Consider the following 12,869-nt stretch of genomic DNA (forward strand, 5'->3'; position numbering starts at 1 on the left):
GACGGCGGGAGGAGAAGCGTAAAGGTGCAAGGCCGTTCGACCTGTTAGGCAAGCGGAGAGACGGCAGGTGTCCGTCGGTCAGGTGTCCGTCAGGGCTGACTGCGAGACGTGAGTGAGGCAGGGAGAAAGGCTCGGTAGCCCGGAGCCCCGCATGCTGCGATGCGGAGCTTGGCCTTCTGCGTTTTCAGGCTGTTCTTCTTGGAACCTTTGGAGCCTCTCGGAGGTGTTGGGGAGGTTGCACGTGGGTGTGTGCGTGCGCGTGCGTGTTCCCGTGCGTGCGTACGTGCCAGGGCTGCTGGAGGAAGGCCTGGGACGGCCTCAGTGTTCCCCGCTCAGTTCAACCCAATGTTTTCTATATTGGGCACCAAAAGGTTTTATCTGAAAAAGGGAAGTCTCTCTCCAAATAAAGCTTGGAAAGCGCTGCTGCAGATCCTTGGGCGGGGTTGAGATTTTTAAGCAAGGAGTGACGTAATCAAGTCTGAGTTTAGAAGGAAAAAGACCAGGGGGATTAAGCAGGTTGGGTCTAAAGAGAGACCAGGCAGGAAAGGACTGGGACCAGGTGAGGGGCAGTGGCCTGGAAGGCAGGCAGCGTCGAAGCGGGGCGTCCAGCTGTCTGGGTGCACGGGGCTGAAAGTCAGCGTGATTCCCTGAGCTGCGGGACGCACGGGGGAGGAAGGGCCAGGAGGACCCAGGAGTCCTGGGAAGTCCGCTTCCCTGTGAGTGCAGCCCTGGTGGCCTTTTCTTCTGTTTCTGTGAGTTTTCCTCGAGGAGCCCATCCCCCAAGCAGAATCTTCCAGTCACTGGGTGTGTGAAACGACCCAGTGTCTGTGTCGTCAGACACAGAGCTCGCTTAGAGTTTGCACTTGGGAGTGACGAGGGCCCAGGAAAGCCCGTGGGGTACAAATGGGAAAGGGCCCAGGAGAACAGCGGAAGAGGGGGTCAGAGGAGCAGCCCCTGTGAGAGAGAAACAGGTGGTCGGGAGGGAGAGGAGAGGCGGGAGGGAAGGTGTCACAGAGCCCAGGGGTGGGGAGTGGGTGCAGAGCCAAAACGCGCTCGAGAAGAGCTCTTGGTTGTGCGGAGGGAAGCGGGGTCGTGGGTGACAGTTGCTAGGTCAGTGAAATGTGGGAAAAGGCCCAGAATTCCAGTTCAGTGAGCTGAGGAGCGAGGGGGTATTGGAGAAGGCACACATCGTTTTCTAGAGGTTTAATCGAGTGGGTACAACCAACGGCAAATTGCCGTACAGAAAGAGCGTGGGGTGCTCTGAATCTTGAGTCTTCCACCGGGGACTGTGCGGGCTTCGCCAAGCCGTGGGGTATTGCACGAGATAAAGGCTTTTGGCTGTCAAAGGGAGAAAGCCACAGTCGCAGCCAGCCTGACTCCGAGGACGCAGAAAGGTCTGAGGTCCAGGGCACCTGTTTGCCCATCTTCAGCGGCATTTAGGAGGAAGGGGTGCTTTTTTATCCTTGATGTTGAGTTATAAATTACTGCGGTTTTGTCGACCAGAGAGCCGGTACCTGGCACACGATGTGGGCGCGGTCCCATGTAGGTGCATTCGTCGAGGCAGAGGCCGACAGAATAAAACTGCTCCTTTCGAGCCGTGTCTTTTGGGAAGGGGAAGCGGAGGCAGCGCTGTCACATGGAGGGGAGCCCCCCCGGCGTTGTTGAGTGTGGTTTGCTCTGTTAGGAAGTTCGGGTAATAAAGGAAGGAGCTAATTCACTGGCGGAAAAGATAGGTGTTTGGGGCAAGACCCTGGCCCAGGTGAGAGGGGAGGGGATGGAGAGCCTGCGGGACAGGTGGGCACAAAGCCAGGCAGGGGCCGGAGAGGAGAACTGTCGAAGCGGTACGCTCGGGATTCCTGTTCCTTCATTTTTTTCAGGGAAACGGGATTCTCGTCTGCTTGCAGAGTGCATGGGATGGGGGATGACAGCGGAGCAGAGGTCTCGAAGGTGGCGGTGGAGGCTTGAGATGCCAGTGCAGGGAAGGAGCTAATGAACCAGCAATCCGGACGGCCCTGGAACGTGGCTTTCAGTCTGCTGCTTAGAGAAACAGCTAGAATGGGATGGAGGAGGGACTTGGGAAGTGGGCGCCGCTACGGCCTCCTCGACCCAGGGCTCTGCGGTTCTGTTTTCTAGAACAAAACCTTTTCTCCAGCCCTCGACTCCTTTGTCTTACTCTCCTCCCCACTTCGGCCCTGGGCGGCTGGGCTTTAGGAGAACGGCCCCCAGGCAAGTGACAGTCACCGAGCATCGCTGGGACGAGCAGCCCCTCCTTTGGTCCCCTCATGCCTGGTTGAACACCCTCCCTTTGAAGGGTGCTAGCGTCCATTGGCCATTCCAGGGGTGTCTGGCTTTCAGCAGAAGTAGGTGTTTTTATTTTTTTGACTCCATCTTTCTAAAGATTTGACAGGTGGTAACTAGTGAAAAGCCATTCGTTTTCATTTTTCCTATGTAATTTTGTAAGGGTTTGTCTTACTTGTGTCTTATCACCAGTATTCGCGTGGGGGCAGAAAATGTATCTCAATTTGTTTAATTTTTGAGTGTTTATTAGGATTGGGGTCGGCGCCTAGGCCACTGTGTCATTTTGTCTCACAAACCGCAGTGGGGTAAATCAAAAGCATCTGCTGAAAATGTTTGTAATCCTGCTGCTTCGGCAGAGTTCTGGGTGTAGAGGTCAAGGCTAGATGTTTACGATCTGCTACGTGGGCGATGCTAGGAGTTCCTGGTTGACTTTTGGGGGTCTAATCTAGGGCATTATGAGCTACAGATAGAGATACCAGGCCCTTCAGACCGTCTGGGTCTGGCTACCTTTGGGTTCCCTCTGTGGTGCTCAAGAGTTTCTCAGGTCACCTGGGCACGAGCTGGCTTTTTCTCTCAAGACAGGTGTGGAGGTGCCATCTCTGTAGTTAGCATTGCCAGGAAGGCATGGGCGGTGGGATGGCTGATGCAGCCTGGGTGGCGGGGGTCCTCATGCACCCAGATCACACCCGTTTCGTAATTTGTTTGCTCAGACAAGGAGTTCACCGTTCGGCTGGAGACAGAGAAGCGGCTGTACACGATGGGTGAGCCTGTGGAGTTCAGATGCATCCTGGAGGCTCAGAACGTTCCCGATCGATACTTCGCCGTTTCCTGGGCCTTCAACAGCTCGCTCATCGCCAGCATGGGGCCTAATGCCGTGCCGGTCCTCAACAGTGAATTTGCCCATCGGGAAGCCAAGGGACAGCTTAAAGTGGCCAAAGAGAGCGACAGTGTCTTCGTGCTGAAGATCTACCACCTCCGCCAGGAAGACAGCGGGAAATACAACTGTCGTGTGACAGAGAGGGAGAAGACGGTCACCGGGGAATTCATCGACAAGGAGAGCAAGCGTCCGAAGAACATCCCCATCATAGTCCTCCCCATCAGTAAGTGGAGGGACCACTGCTTCCTTCTCCTTCACCCACTGGTCTGGTCCAGTGGCATCGCCTGGGGGAGGGGCTGGGAAGGGAGGTAGAAGTCTAGGGTTCAAGCTAGCGGCGGAAACTGGTTAACCACTGGTTCTCCAGCCCACCCGCCCACACTTAGCAGCCCCCAGGTGGGCAGAGCATCAGGGCTGCGTTGGCAGCTAGAGGGGCATTGCAGATTCTAGCACTAGCGGCTCTGAGTCAGCACCAGCACAGTGCCAGCTCAGCTGGGAGGAAAACCAGGAATTCTGGACAGCCGTTTGCTCCCGAGTGGGAATTAAGCCCAGAAGAAGTGGGTAGACACCTCTCTTGACATCTCACTTAGGATTTTAAGTCATAAAATGCATTATTAAGAGGGATTTGCTGTCTGGGTTTTGGGGTTAGGAGAGTTGGCTGGTTGACTGTACCCCTATGGAAGTTGTGTTTTTAAAAGTCAGTGGCTGGGCCCGCTCACCTCGTCCCAGGGTGTAGACTTTTAAAGCTTAGCCAGGTTTTGAGGCTGCGTAGGTGGGCTCCCCGCCTCCATGTCAGCTGGCGTTGTCTGGGTGGGTCACGGTCGTGGCTGGGGACTCGGGGGACAGCCTGTGTTTGCTCACGTTGTATTGATTCATCCATAGAACCAGGATGTTCTCATTAACGTCTCGTTTCTCTCATAGCTCTGTTTTTAGTAAAAAGAGAACTAAAGCTTATAATGCCCTAATTTTAAACATGAGGGTGAAGTTTTAAAAAAAAACTAACCTTTAATCTTATCTCAGCTGCTCAAACTGTTCTTTCTCTTACCCTTGTCATGATTCCCTTTACATTTTTATTTACACTTTCATATTTTTCATGTCGTTTTCAAGTTCGAAGGGAAAAACAGACGCAGTGGTCTGGTCTTCCCACTCTTTTTTTCTTTTCTCACCAACAGGATTACTTTCTTTTATGCTTTTTGCCATTATTTTTTTTAATCACACACACACACCTAATTATCTCGAAATCCTTTTGTTCCTAGACTTTTTCCCACTGCAATGCCTAGCATGGTGCTTTGCATAGGATAGGTGCTTGCCGAATACTTACAGAATTGAAACTGCGGAATCGAATGCCCACTCTCTTTCCTATTTTCCTGTCGGTCGGTGCTTGCCTTAACCACACACGGACTCTCTGCTTTGAAACATGCAACTAATTCCTCATTGTTTTGTAAGGATCCAGTGAAGGGCAGCCACACTGTTTACTTCCTATATCTTTTATGCTGAGAGATTTCCCCTAGCCCCTTCCAAGAACTTGTTTGATGATCTGTGGCCTGCTATATTGCTTTTCCAGCAGATGACTGGGTAGTTAAAGTCCCCCAGAACCACCAGATCCTGCCCCAAGGCCACTTGGGTAAGTCTACCAAAGAAAAACGATCACATCGGTAATGGTGATAATACCTTGGATTCTAATGGTGCTTTTCCTCCCAAGAGCCCAAAGTGCTTCTGCATCTGTCATCTCTGCTCTCACCCCTGAAACCCTTGCAGAGGCCAGTGTCGCATCTGTCCTATGAAGAAGCCTGAGCACCATCCAGAGAAGTGGCCGAGCCACCTCTGTTAGTGGTCGAGCTTGCATCGTGTCAGAAATATTTGCTCCTAACTCCACATCCACCGCTGTGTGCCCAGCCTGTGCTGCGTCATCAGCCTCCTGATTCGAGATGTCATTTGCGAACACGCACTCAGATTCTCATTAGTTCTGTCCTAGTTTGCACTTAATCCAGAGTGCTCTAAATTGTTGGCTGCCTTTTTTCAGGCCTGAGAACACTTGGAAATAAATAGTCTCAACCGGGCAGTGCAGCACTGCGTCTGCATTTGCCTTTGCCAGGGCGGCCGGAATGATTTGTCTTCTCGTAGTTACAAGTTCTAACCGTGCGATTATTCCAGGCTTGCTGGAGCGGCAGCGCACCGAACAGCAGCCTTCGTAATAAACAAGCCAGGGCTTACGTAAGAGTCCACTGGGGTGACAGTAGGGGCCGGGAGTGATGCCCTGCAAAATCATTCTTCTGCTTAATGCGAGCAAAGGGATTTTTCCCCTCAGTGCTAATTCCTCAGTCGGAGTTGATACTGGTGGAGCCGAGTCTTTAATCTAGAGAGGAACATTTTTACTATTAATGACGATGATGAAAGTATAATTACTTCCTCTAATTCTCTTAGTGCTGTGACCTTGAGGAGGAAGTATTAGTTCCATTTTGCACCGCGAAGTTGAAGTTTGGTTGTTTAAGTAAGAATCCAAGATTGTGGGGTTAGGGCCTAGGCCTGCCCGCCTCCACGTAGCCACTAGTGCAAATCAGGATCCTCGGCATCTTCACAAATCCGCTTGGTATGGCTCCTAGGGAGATGGCCCTTCTGGGAAATTGCTATTCCCCATCTTTCTCCCCCATGAAACCAGCCTATCCAGACTGGGTAGGAGGCATACTCACCAAAGCAAGAGCTACACACAGAGGCTCAGTGCTCACCTTTGCCTGTTTCTGCCTGTAGGGGAAATACGGGGTGGGGAGGGGGGAGAGATTGATTCAAACGCATGGTTGTGGGTATGCGTGTGCTTCCCCTCTGTAATTGGGTGTGCCTCTTAATCTGGAATTTGATTTAATTGATTGATTTAAAATTGTTGTATTTTACGTGGGCGGTTCCCAGAAAATTAGAGCCAAATTGGTTATGGTATTTCGTATTCTTTCATACTTACGGCTTTTTGAACTCAATATAGATAATTATACAAAATAATATGCATAATTAAGAAGATTAGACTATCCATGATGTTTATAAGAAGTTACTGGGAATAGTAAAATGAATCATGATCATGGTGATCAATTTTCGAAAACCTATTAGGTGATTTCTGTACACTGCTTCAGATACTTTTTAATCTTTAAAAAACTGCTTGAGATAAATACCCTCCCTGTTTTATAGAAAAAGGTATATAGACTTTAAACAACTCAATTGAGTGAGTTCATATAGCTAAGTGAGCAGCAAAGGAGAGAAAGGAGCAGATTCCTTATCCCCAACTTTGACTGGCAGAATGTTTCAAGGTCAAGAACAGTGGAGGAACCTCAGGGCTGAGTGCAGATGGGCAGGATAGCCGGCCAGTGGCTTTGTACTATTCCTCGGTGTTAAGAAAAGTATGAAAGCTCACTCCCCACTCAGTCTGTGAGACTAGACCGTCTGTGCCCACTGTTACCCACACCAAGCACGCGTTATCCTCCAAATACTTACCATCACTTTTTTTTTCCTACTTCCTAATAATGCTCTGAGGGACTCAGCACGTTGTGCATGTCGCCTTTCATTTGACTGCTGTGGCACCGAATGGTGGGAAGACAGAGGTGCAGTAGAATTTTTGAGTAATTCACCTTACTGAAAATCCAAATTGAAAAATCCTCGAACCCCAGCTGAACAGATAACCCGATAAATGATTTTATGCCCTAAGCACAACCTCATTGTGCTGTGTCTCCTTAGGTTCTGATTCAGCCCCAGGTCTTAGACCCTCGGTTTCCTAGTCTTCCGTACATAGCACAGAGCCTCCTCGGTTGTCAGAGCTGAAATCATGGGGAGCCGTGCCTAGAACCAGCCAGGCCTTACCATAGCCAGTGCCAGTGCTTTTATCCTCCTATTCTCCGAGGTCCCTGTACCCCAAGAGGGTGAAATTTGCATCCGCCCTTCTTTTACATCTGTCGGGGGCGGGCGGGCACCATGGCGACCAGAATGCCCCAGCGTATGCGCATTCTCTCCCTCTTCTCAGAGAGCAGCGTCTCCGTGGAGGTGGCCAGCAACGCCAGCGTGGTCCTCGAGGGCGAGAACCTGCACCTCTCCTGCAGCGTCCGCACGGCGGGCAGGCCGCAGGGCCGCTTCTCTGTCATCTGGCAGCTCGTGGACAGGCAGAACCGCCGCAGCAACATCGTGTGGCTGGACCGGGACGGCACCGTGCAGCCGGGCGCGTCCTACTGGGAGCGCAGCAGCTTCGGGGGTGTCCAGATGGAGCAGGTGCAGCCCAGCTCCTTCAGCCTGGGCATCTTCAACAGCAGGAAGGAGGACGAGGGCCAGTACGAATGCCACGTGACCGAGTGGGTGCGGGCGGTGGATGGCGAGTGGCAGATCGTCGGGGAGCGCCGAGCCAGCACCCCCGTCTCCGTCACGGCTCTTGGTAAGTGAGCGTCTGGAACTCTCGGTGGGACCTCTGGCAAGCCTGCTTCCACGTCAAGAAGTGTTTCCCGTCAGTCGTGGCAGGAAACAGAGGGCACCTTCAAAGGGTTTAATTGGGGGAGCCCTCCGTGGAAGCGCAGGCGGGGTCGAAGGGACCAGTGCATGCTGGGACACCTGGAGACTGGGGACAGCTGAGAGCTGCTCAGCCACCTCTGGGTCTGGGCGGTGGGCATCAAGTTTTAAGAATTCTGGCCAGGCGAGCAAGGCTCCTCGGCAGGAGAGGTGGCCCCAGGTAGAGAGAGGAGCATGGCCACCTTCAAAGCTGGCCTGGAAGCCCTGGAGCAAAGCCTCCCCACCCCCAGAAGGGTAGAAAATCACCTTTAGCCATTTATTTAGCATTGACTATGCTCCTGACTGAGTCTAAGCACTTAAGCTTAATTGTCCCTTTGGATGTCACCTAGAGGTAGACACTTATTTTATGAGGAGACTGAGTGAGACAGGTTAACTGATTTGCTTGGGGCTATAGCTTTTAAAACACAAACACCCTACCCAAACCCGGGAAATCTGCAATCTGTCTTAATTTTTTTTTCAAAGCCTGTGTGTTTATCTCCTCTGTAAGGCCCCTCCTTAGGAAAGCCATTTTCTCATTAGCATGAAATTAAAAGATACCTTGAGATTTGCTAAAACCCAAGAATATTAGATTTGCTTCTTACGGGGTGGTTAAAGAGGCTTCTGTCAACATTTATCTGCCTAATATAATCAGTGTGTTACATTTTTAAAAGGCTCGTCTGCTCCTTGGCTGGGAAGGGAACTCGTGTTAAGGCTTCTGTTTTCATCAGGGGCGACTTGGACATCAGATGTCCCTGTGACTTCGTGTCCCGCTCCCCGGGACCATCCGTGTTTCTGGGCTTCTTCATGGGTGGGGCTGCTTTGGGGACCCCGCAGTGGAGGTGACAGCCCCGAGTGGTGTTGCCCTCCCAATGTCCCATTCCCCGCTCACGCCCAGGATAGAATTACATTTACTTTAAAGGCTTAATCCCAAAGGTCAACCTGCTTTCCGCAGCGGTCAGACGGCTGGGGTTTCTGGCTCTGGACAGTTCGTCCAGCGGTTGAGTTTCCTGACCAGCCCCATGACTGTGCCTGCGCCCAGCGCCCGTGAGCTCCTGTGGCAATGGAACCAGTGAGGAAGGTTCTGGGCGTCCGGCAGTGCTGGTTGTTCCCGTCCCATGAGGCTGGGAATATCCAAGGAGATGTTGGGGTTAGTCAGGGCTGTTTCTCTGGAAGTAATTTCACGGTTTTAGGTTATCCCCCGAATAACCTAAAGCACCGTATGTCCAGTGCTTCCCGGTTACCAAGGGGTTCTAACTTGTTCCCCACCCCCGGGCCGCCTCTGGCTAAAGCTGACTCAGAATGGCCCGAGGGGGATGGAGCAGGGCAGAGCAGAGGGCACCCCCCTCGAGAAAGGTGGCCTTGTCAGCCTAAAGTAACCAATGACACACACGTGAATTTTCATATTAGTACAGTTAGGAGTGGATCCCCTCTCAGCAAGGAGGTGACAGTGACAGGTGCCCAGGTGAGGTAATAGGTGGCTATGTCCCCCAGCCGCACGTGGACCGTTAGAACCGTTCGGCTAGGGCACCTTGGGTACTCTGTGAGCTGTGACCGTGGTGTGTGTCTCCGTCAGGCCGAGACAGAGTCACTTGCTCAGGAAAGCTCTCTTCCCTCAGGTGCTGAGGCCAGGAACACCTAGTGCAGCTCCTGTCCCTGCCACTCCCGTGGCAGCACGTTGTACGCACAGGTGCACAGGTGACCGTCACAGCCACTTAATGTTTAAGGAAGGGCCTCTGTAGCTTAACTTTTTTAAAAAATAGGATCCATAAAGATAGCTTATGAAATCCACATCGAAGATCCAGAGATCAGATCATGCCCACCTGTGTGCTGACTCAGAAAGCCAGAAGATTCCTTCTGTGCCTCGTCGATTCCCCGCAGAGTTTGTTTTCCCTTATGTTTGTTTCTTTAACAAAATACATATTTAACCAAGTGTAATTTACACTGTATGCCAGGTACTGTTCCAAGTATTTTACAAATACTACCTCATTTAATCTCCACATGGACCCATTTTACAGATGGAGACGTAGGGGTCAGAGAGAAGTTAAGTAACGTACTCAGTGTCACACCGCTAGGAAGTGACACCTGGGCAGCTGGCTCCAGGGTCTGTGCCTTTTACCACCGCCTCATGCTTCCCGTGGCGAACGCGGCCTAGTAAGGCCCCCGGAGTCCCTTACACGCAGATTTGTGGCCTGACTGCCATTTACCAACACAGCGGCTGCTCTCGGTTTTACGATCGTAACCAGTGTCTCAATACTGAGTAGTAGAGTAGTTTAAGGCGGAAGGAAGTCGGCTCACTCCCAGAGGAGTCACTGTTAGGGATGAGTGCTGCTGCCCATTCAGTAAGAAACATCGAGAGACTCAGCCTGCTGTGGCTGCAGGACCCCGCCTCTCCCACGTCTCTACCTGCTGGAGGGCAGGCTCTCCCGCTGTGGGTCCCTCACTCCCTCTGCCCCCTGGGTTTCACGAGGAAAGTGGAAAAGGGACTTCTGAGCAAGCCCCGCGCTGCCCAGCCGGGAACGTGGGATGCCGCCTCCATCTCCACCCTCCTCCAGCACCCATGCACTGGTGGGCCAGGCGGAGGAGGCGTCGGGGCTGGGAACATGGTGACCACCTCGCAGGGGAGGAAGGAGATTGGCTTTGAGGCTCTTTTCTCCTGCCTTAGCACAGAATGCCGAAATTTCCAGGAATGGCCCCGCAATGGGGACAGATGGACTGCAGAGCAACGTGAAGGCTTCACTGAGAAATTGCCCCCGGCCTCTTTCTGTGGGGTCTCACGAACCGTGGGTTTGTGCCTGCACGTGATGGCTAACGTAATACTTGTCTGGGCATCGAAACAGACCCGCGAGCCTTTGCTCTGCCCTGCCAGCTATTGCCAAGACCCCATCGCCATGTCACACTGCCCTGGGAAAGCCAGGTGTCTCCTCTGGCTTGAGTCTCCCTGCTCTCTCTGCAGAAACGGGCTTCGCGGTCACAGCCATCTCCCGCACGCCAGGGGTGACCTACAGCGATTCCTTTGACCTGCAGTGCATCATCAAACCCCACTACCCCGCCCGGGTGCCCGTGTCAGTGACGTGGCGGTTTCAGCCGGTGGGCACCGTCGAGTTCCAGGACCTGGTGACTTTTACCCGGGATGGAGGGGTCCAGTGGGGGGATCGGTCCTCCACCTTCAGAACCCGCACGGCCATCGAGAAGGCCGAGTCCAGCAACAATGTCCGCCTGAGCATCAGCCGGGCCAGTGACACGGAGGCGGGCAAGTACCAGTGTGTGGCGGAGCTCTGGCGGCGTAACTACAACAGCTCCTGGACGCGGCTGGCCGAGCGGACCTCCAACCTGCTGGAGATCCGGGTGCTGCAGCCAGGTAGGCACCTCGGGGCGCGCGAGCTCGTGCTGGCTGGGGAGACGTGCGGGGAGCGGACGCGAGGCCCGCACCGAGCCCATGGCCTGGCCGCTTTCACTTCCCGACTTTCCGTGTTGAGAAACGTCAGCTCTGCAGGAAGTTGCAAGAATCATAGTCCCTCTTCGAGGGCCGGTTGCCGACGTCCTCCAGCATGCGCGGGCTCCCTCTGCGAGGGTTTTGTTGTTGTTCTCAAACCAGTTAAGCTGACGACGTCAGGTTACTTGAGCGTGTACCTCCTAAGAGCAGGGACACTGTCTACCCAGACACAGCGCTGTCGGACTCTGCGGATTTAACGTGATGATGGGATGTTACCAGCATTCCCCCAACTGTCCCAGATTCCCTTTGTAGTTTTTCCTTCTTCCGAACCAGGGTCCAATCAGGGGTCACGTGTCGTTTTTAGTTGTCATGTCTCTTTAGACTCCTTTGATCTGGAACAGTTCCCCGGGTGTGTGTGTGCGTGTGCGCGTTATGACATTGCACTTGTGACGTGTCCAGGCTGACTGTTGAGCGAGAAGCTCTGCTGCCCTTTTACTTCATGTCGTCTCCTATAATCCTTGCAGCAGCGACGTGAACAAGGAACTATTGTCCCCTGTTTACAGACAGGGAGCCTCGGAGGGCAGAGGGAAGGGGATGCTTACTGAGTTCCCTTACTGGGGAACTGCTTTGTGCTAGGTGCTTAGGGTTGCTTGTTTTATTAGAATTTCACAACAAACCCAGAAGAGGTTAAGTGACTAGTGTGGGGTCATGTAGCTGGTGGTCGGTGGAGCCAGGATTTGAACCCTTGCCGCCTTCTCCCTTGCTGTTCTGTGACCAGGCCCCGTCCTTGTGCCTGAGTTGGAGGTCCCTTCTCCTGCGAAGCCAAAGCGGAGTCAGTCTCACAGCAGGTGGCGAGGATGCGCTAATGTGGGTGCTAGATGAGGGGGTGGTGGAGGGGGCTTTCTGCAGACTCTCTCGCCTTCGTCAGGCCCTTTACCTAGCACGGCGGGTGGTTAAGTCCGATGCTCCTGTGATTTCCTCGCATCTGTCCCCATCTCCTGCTGGGGTGGCAGCTGATGGAGGGTGGAGCCCAGGACATGGTTCCCTCTGGCTCTGTCCCCCGCACAGGCACCCACACAGTGAAGGGCGGGGCTTGGACAGGAGGTGACTTTGCAAAAGACTCTTTCGGAGTCACCCACTTGGTGAGGAATGTTCGAACACTTTGCAAAAAGGATTTTTCCGCCCACGCTCAGCGATGGTCAGTGCCCACCCCTGTTTTGCTGGACCGCTTCGGATGGTTGCGGTGTTATTTTTAGCAATGTGAGGTTATAGGTTGATAATGTCTGCGTTTACCCTTCACCTCTCCTAACCCCATAAGACTCCTGTTCTGTACCAGAGTTTGCAACAAGTGAGCTGCATAAATAAAGGGACCATCCCTTGGCCAATTAGAGCCTCAGCCTGGGCAACAAGATGCTCAGGGAAGAGGCGGTTCTGCTTAAGTGGATTTTCAGGTTAATGGAGGGTTAAGCAGAGAACCCATTTCGCCTGAGCCCTCATTGTGGAAAGTGCCGAGGGAGGCACTTGCCTGCCTTACTGGGCAGAGAGCATCGTGATAGTAATTGCACCTCTCAGGTCTCCTCCGGCCTCTGGGGCCAGCATTGTGAGCCCCAGTGCCCATCACATGGTCTGCAGCCGTAGAAGGCAGAGCGAGTGCTGACCCCAGGACCCTGGCTGACTTTGCCTTTTTGAATAAATCCCTAATGTGTGTGCTTGTTTCTGTTGCTCCTCGGAGTCTAAGACAAGCACAGAAGG

The 12,869-nt window shown here is 53.1% G+C and overlaps 1 protein-coding gene across 1 annotated transcript in view; it reads left to right on the top strand.

Moving 5' to 3' along the window:
- IGSF3 (immunoglobulin superfamily member 3) overlaps nucleotides 1-12,869 on the top strand; it is a 95,451-nt gene that overhangs the window by 57,551 nt on the left and 25,031 nt on the right. The window contains exons 4-7 of the mRNA XM_011368825.2: nucleotides 3,009-3,398; nucleotides 4,737-4,796; nucleotides 7,173-7,574; nucleotides 10,638-11,042. Of these exons, the coding sequence (XP_011367127.1) occupies nucleotides 3,009-3,398; nucleotides 4,737-4,796; nucleotides 7,173-7,574; nucleotides 10,638-11,042 (1,257 nt within the window). The remainder of the gene's footprint in view (nucleotides 1-3,008; nucleotides 3,399-4,736; nucleotides 4,797-7,172; nucleotides 7,575-10,637; nucleotides 11,043-12,869) is intronic.

Source organism: Pteropus vampyrus, unplaced genomic scaffold (assembly GCF_000151845.1).
Source record: "Pteropus vampyrus isolate Shadow unplaced genomic scaffold, Pvam_2.0 Scaffold6, whole genome shotgun sequence".
Lineage (NCBI taxonomy): Eukaryota > Metazoa > Chordata > Mammalia > Chiroptera > Pteropodidae > Pteropus > Pteropus vampyrus.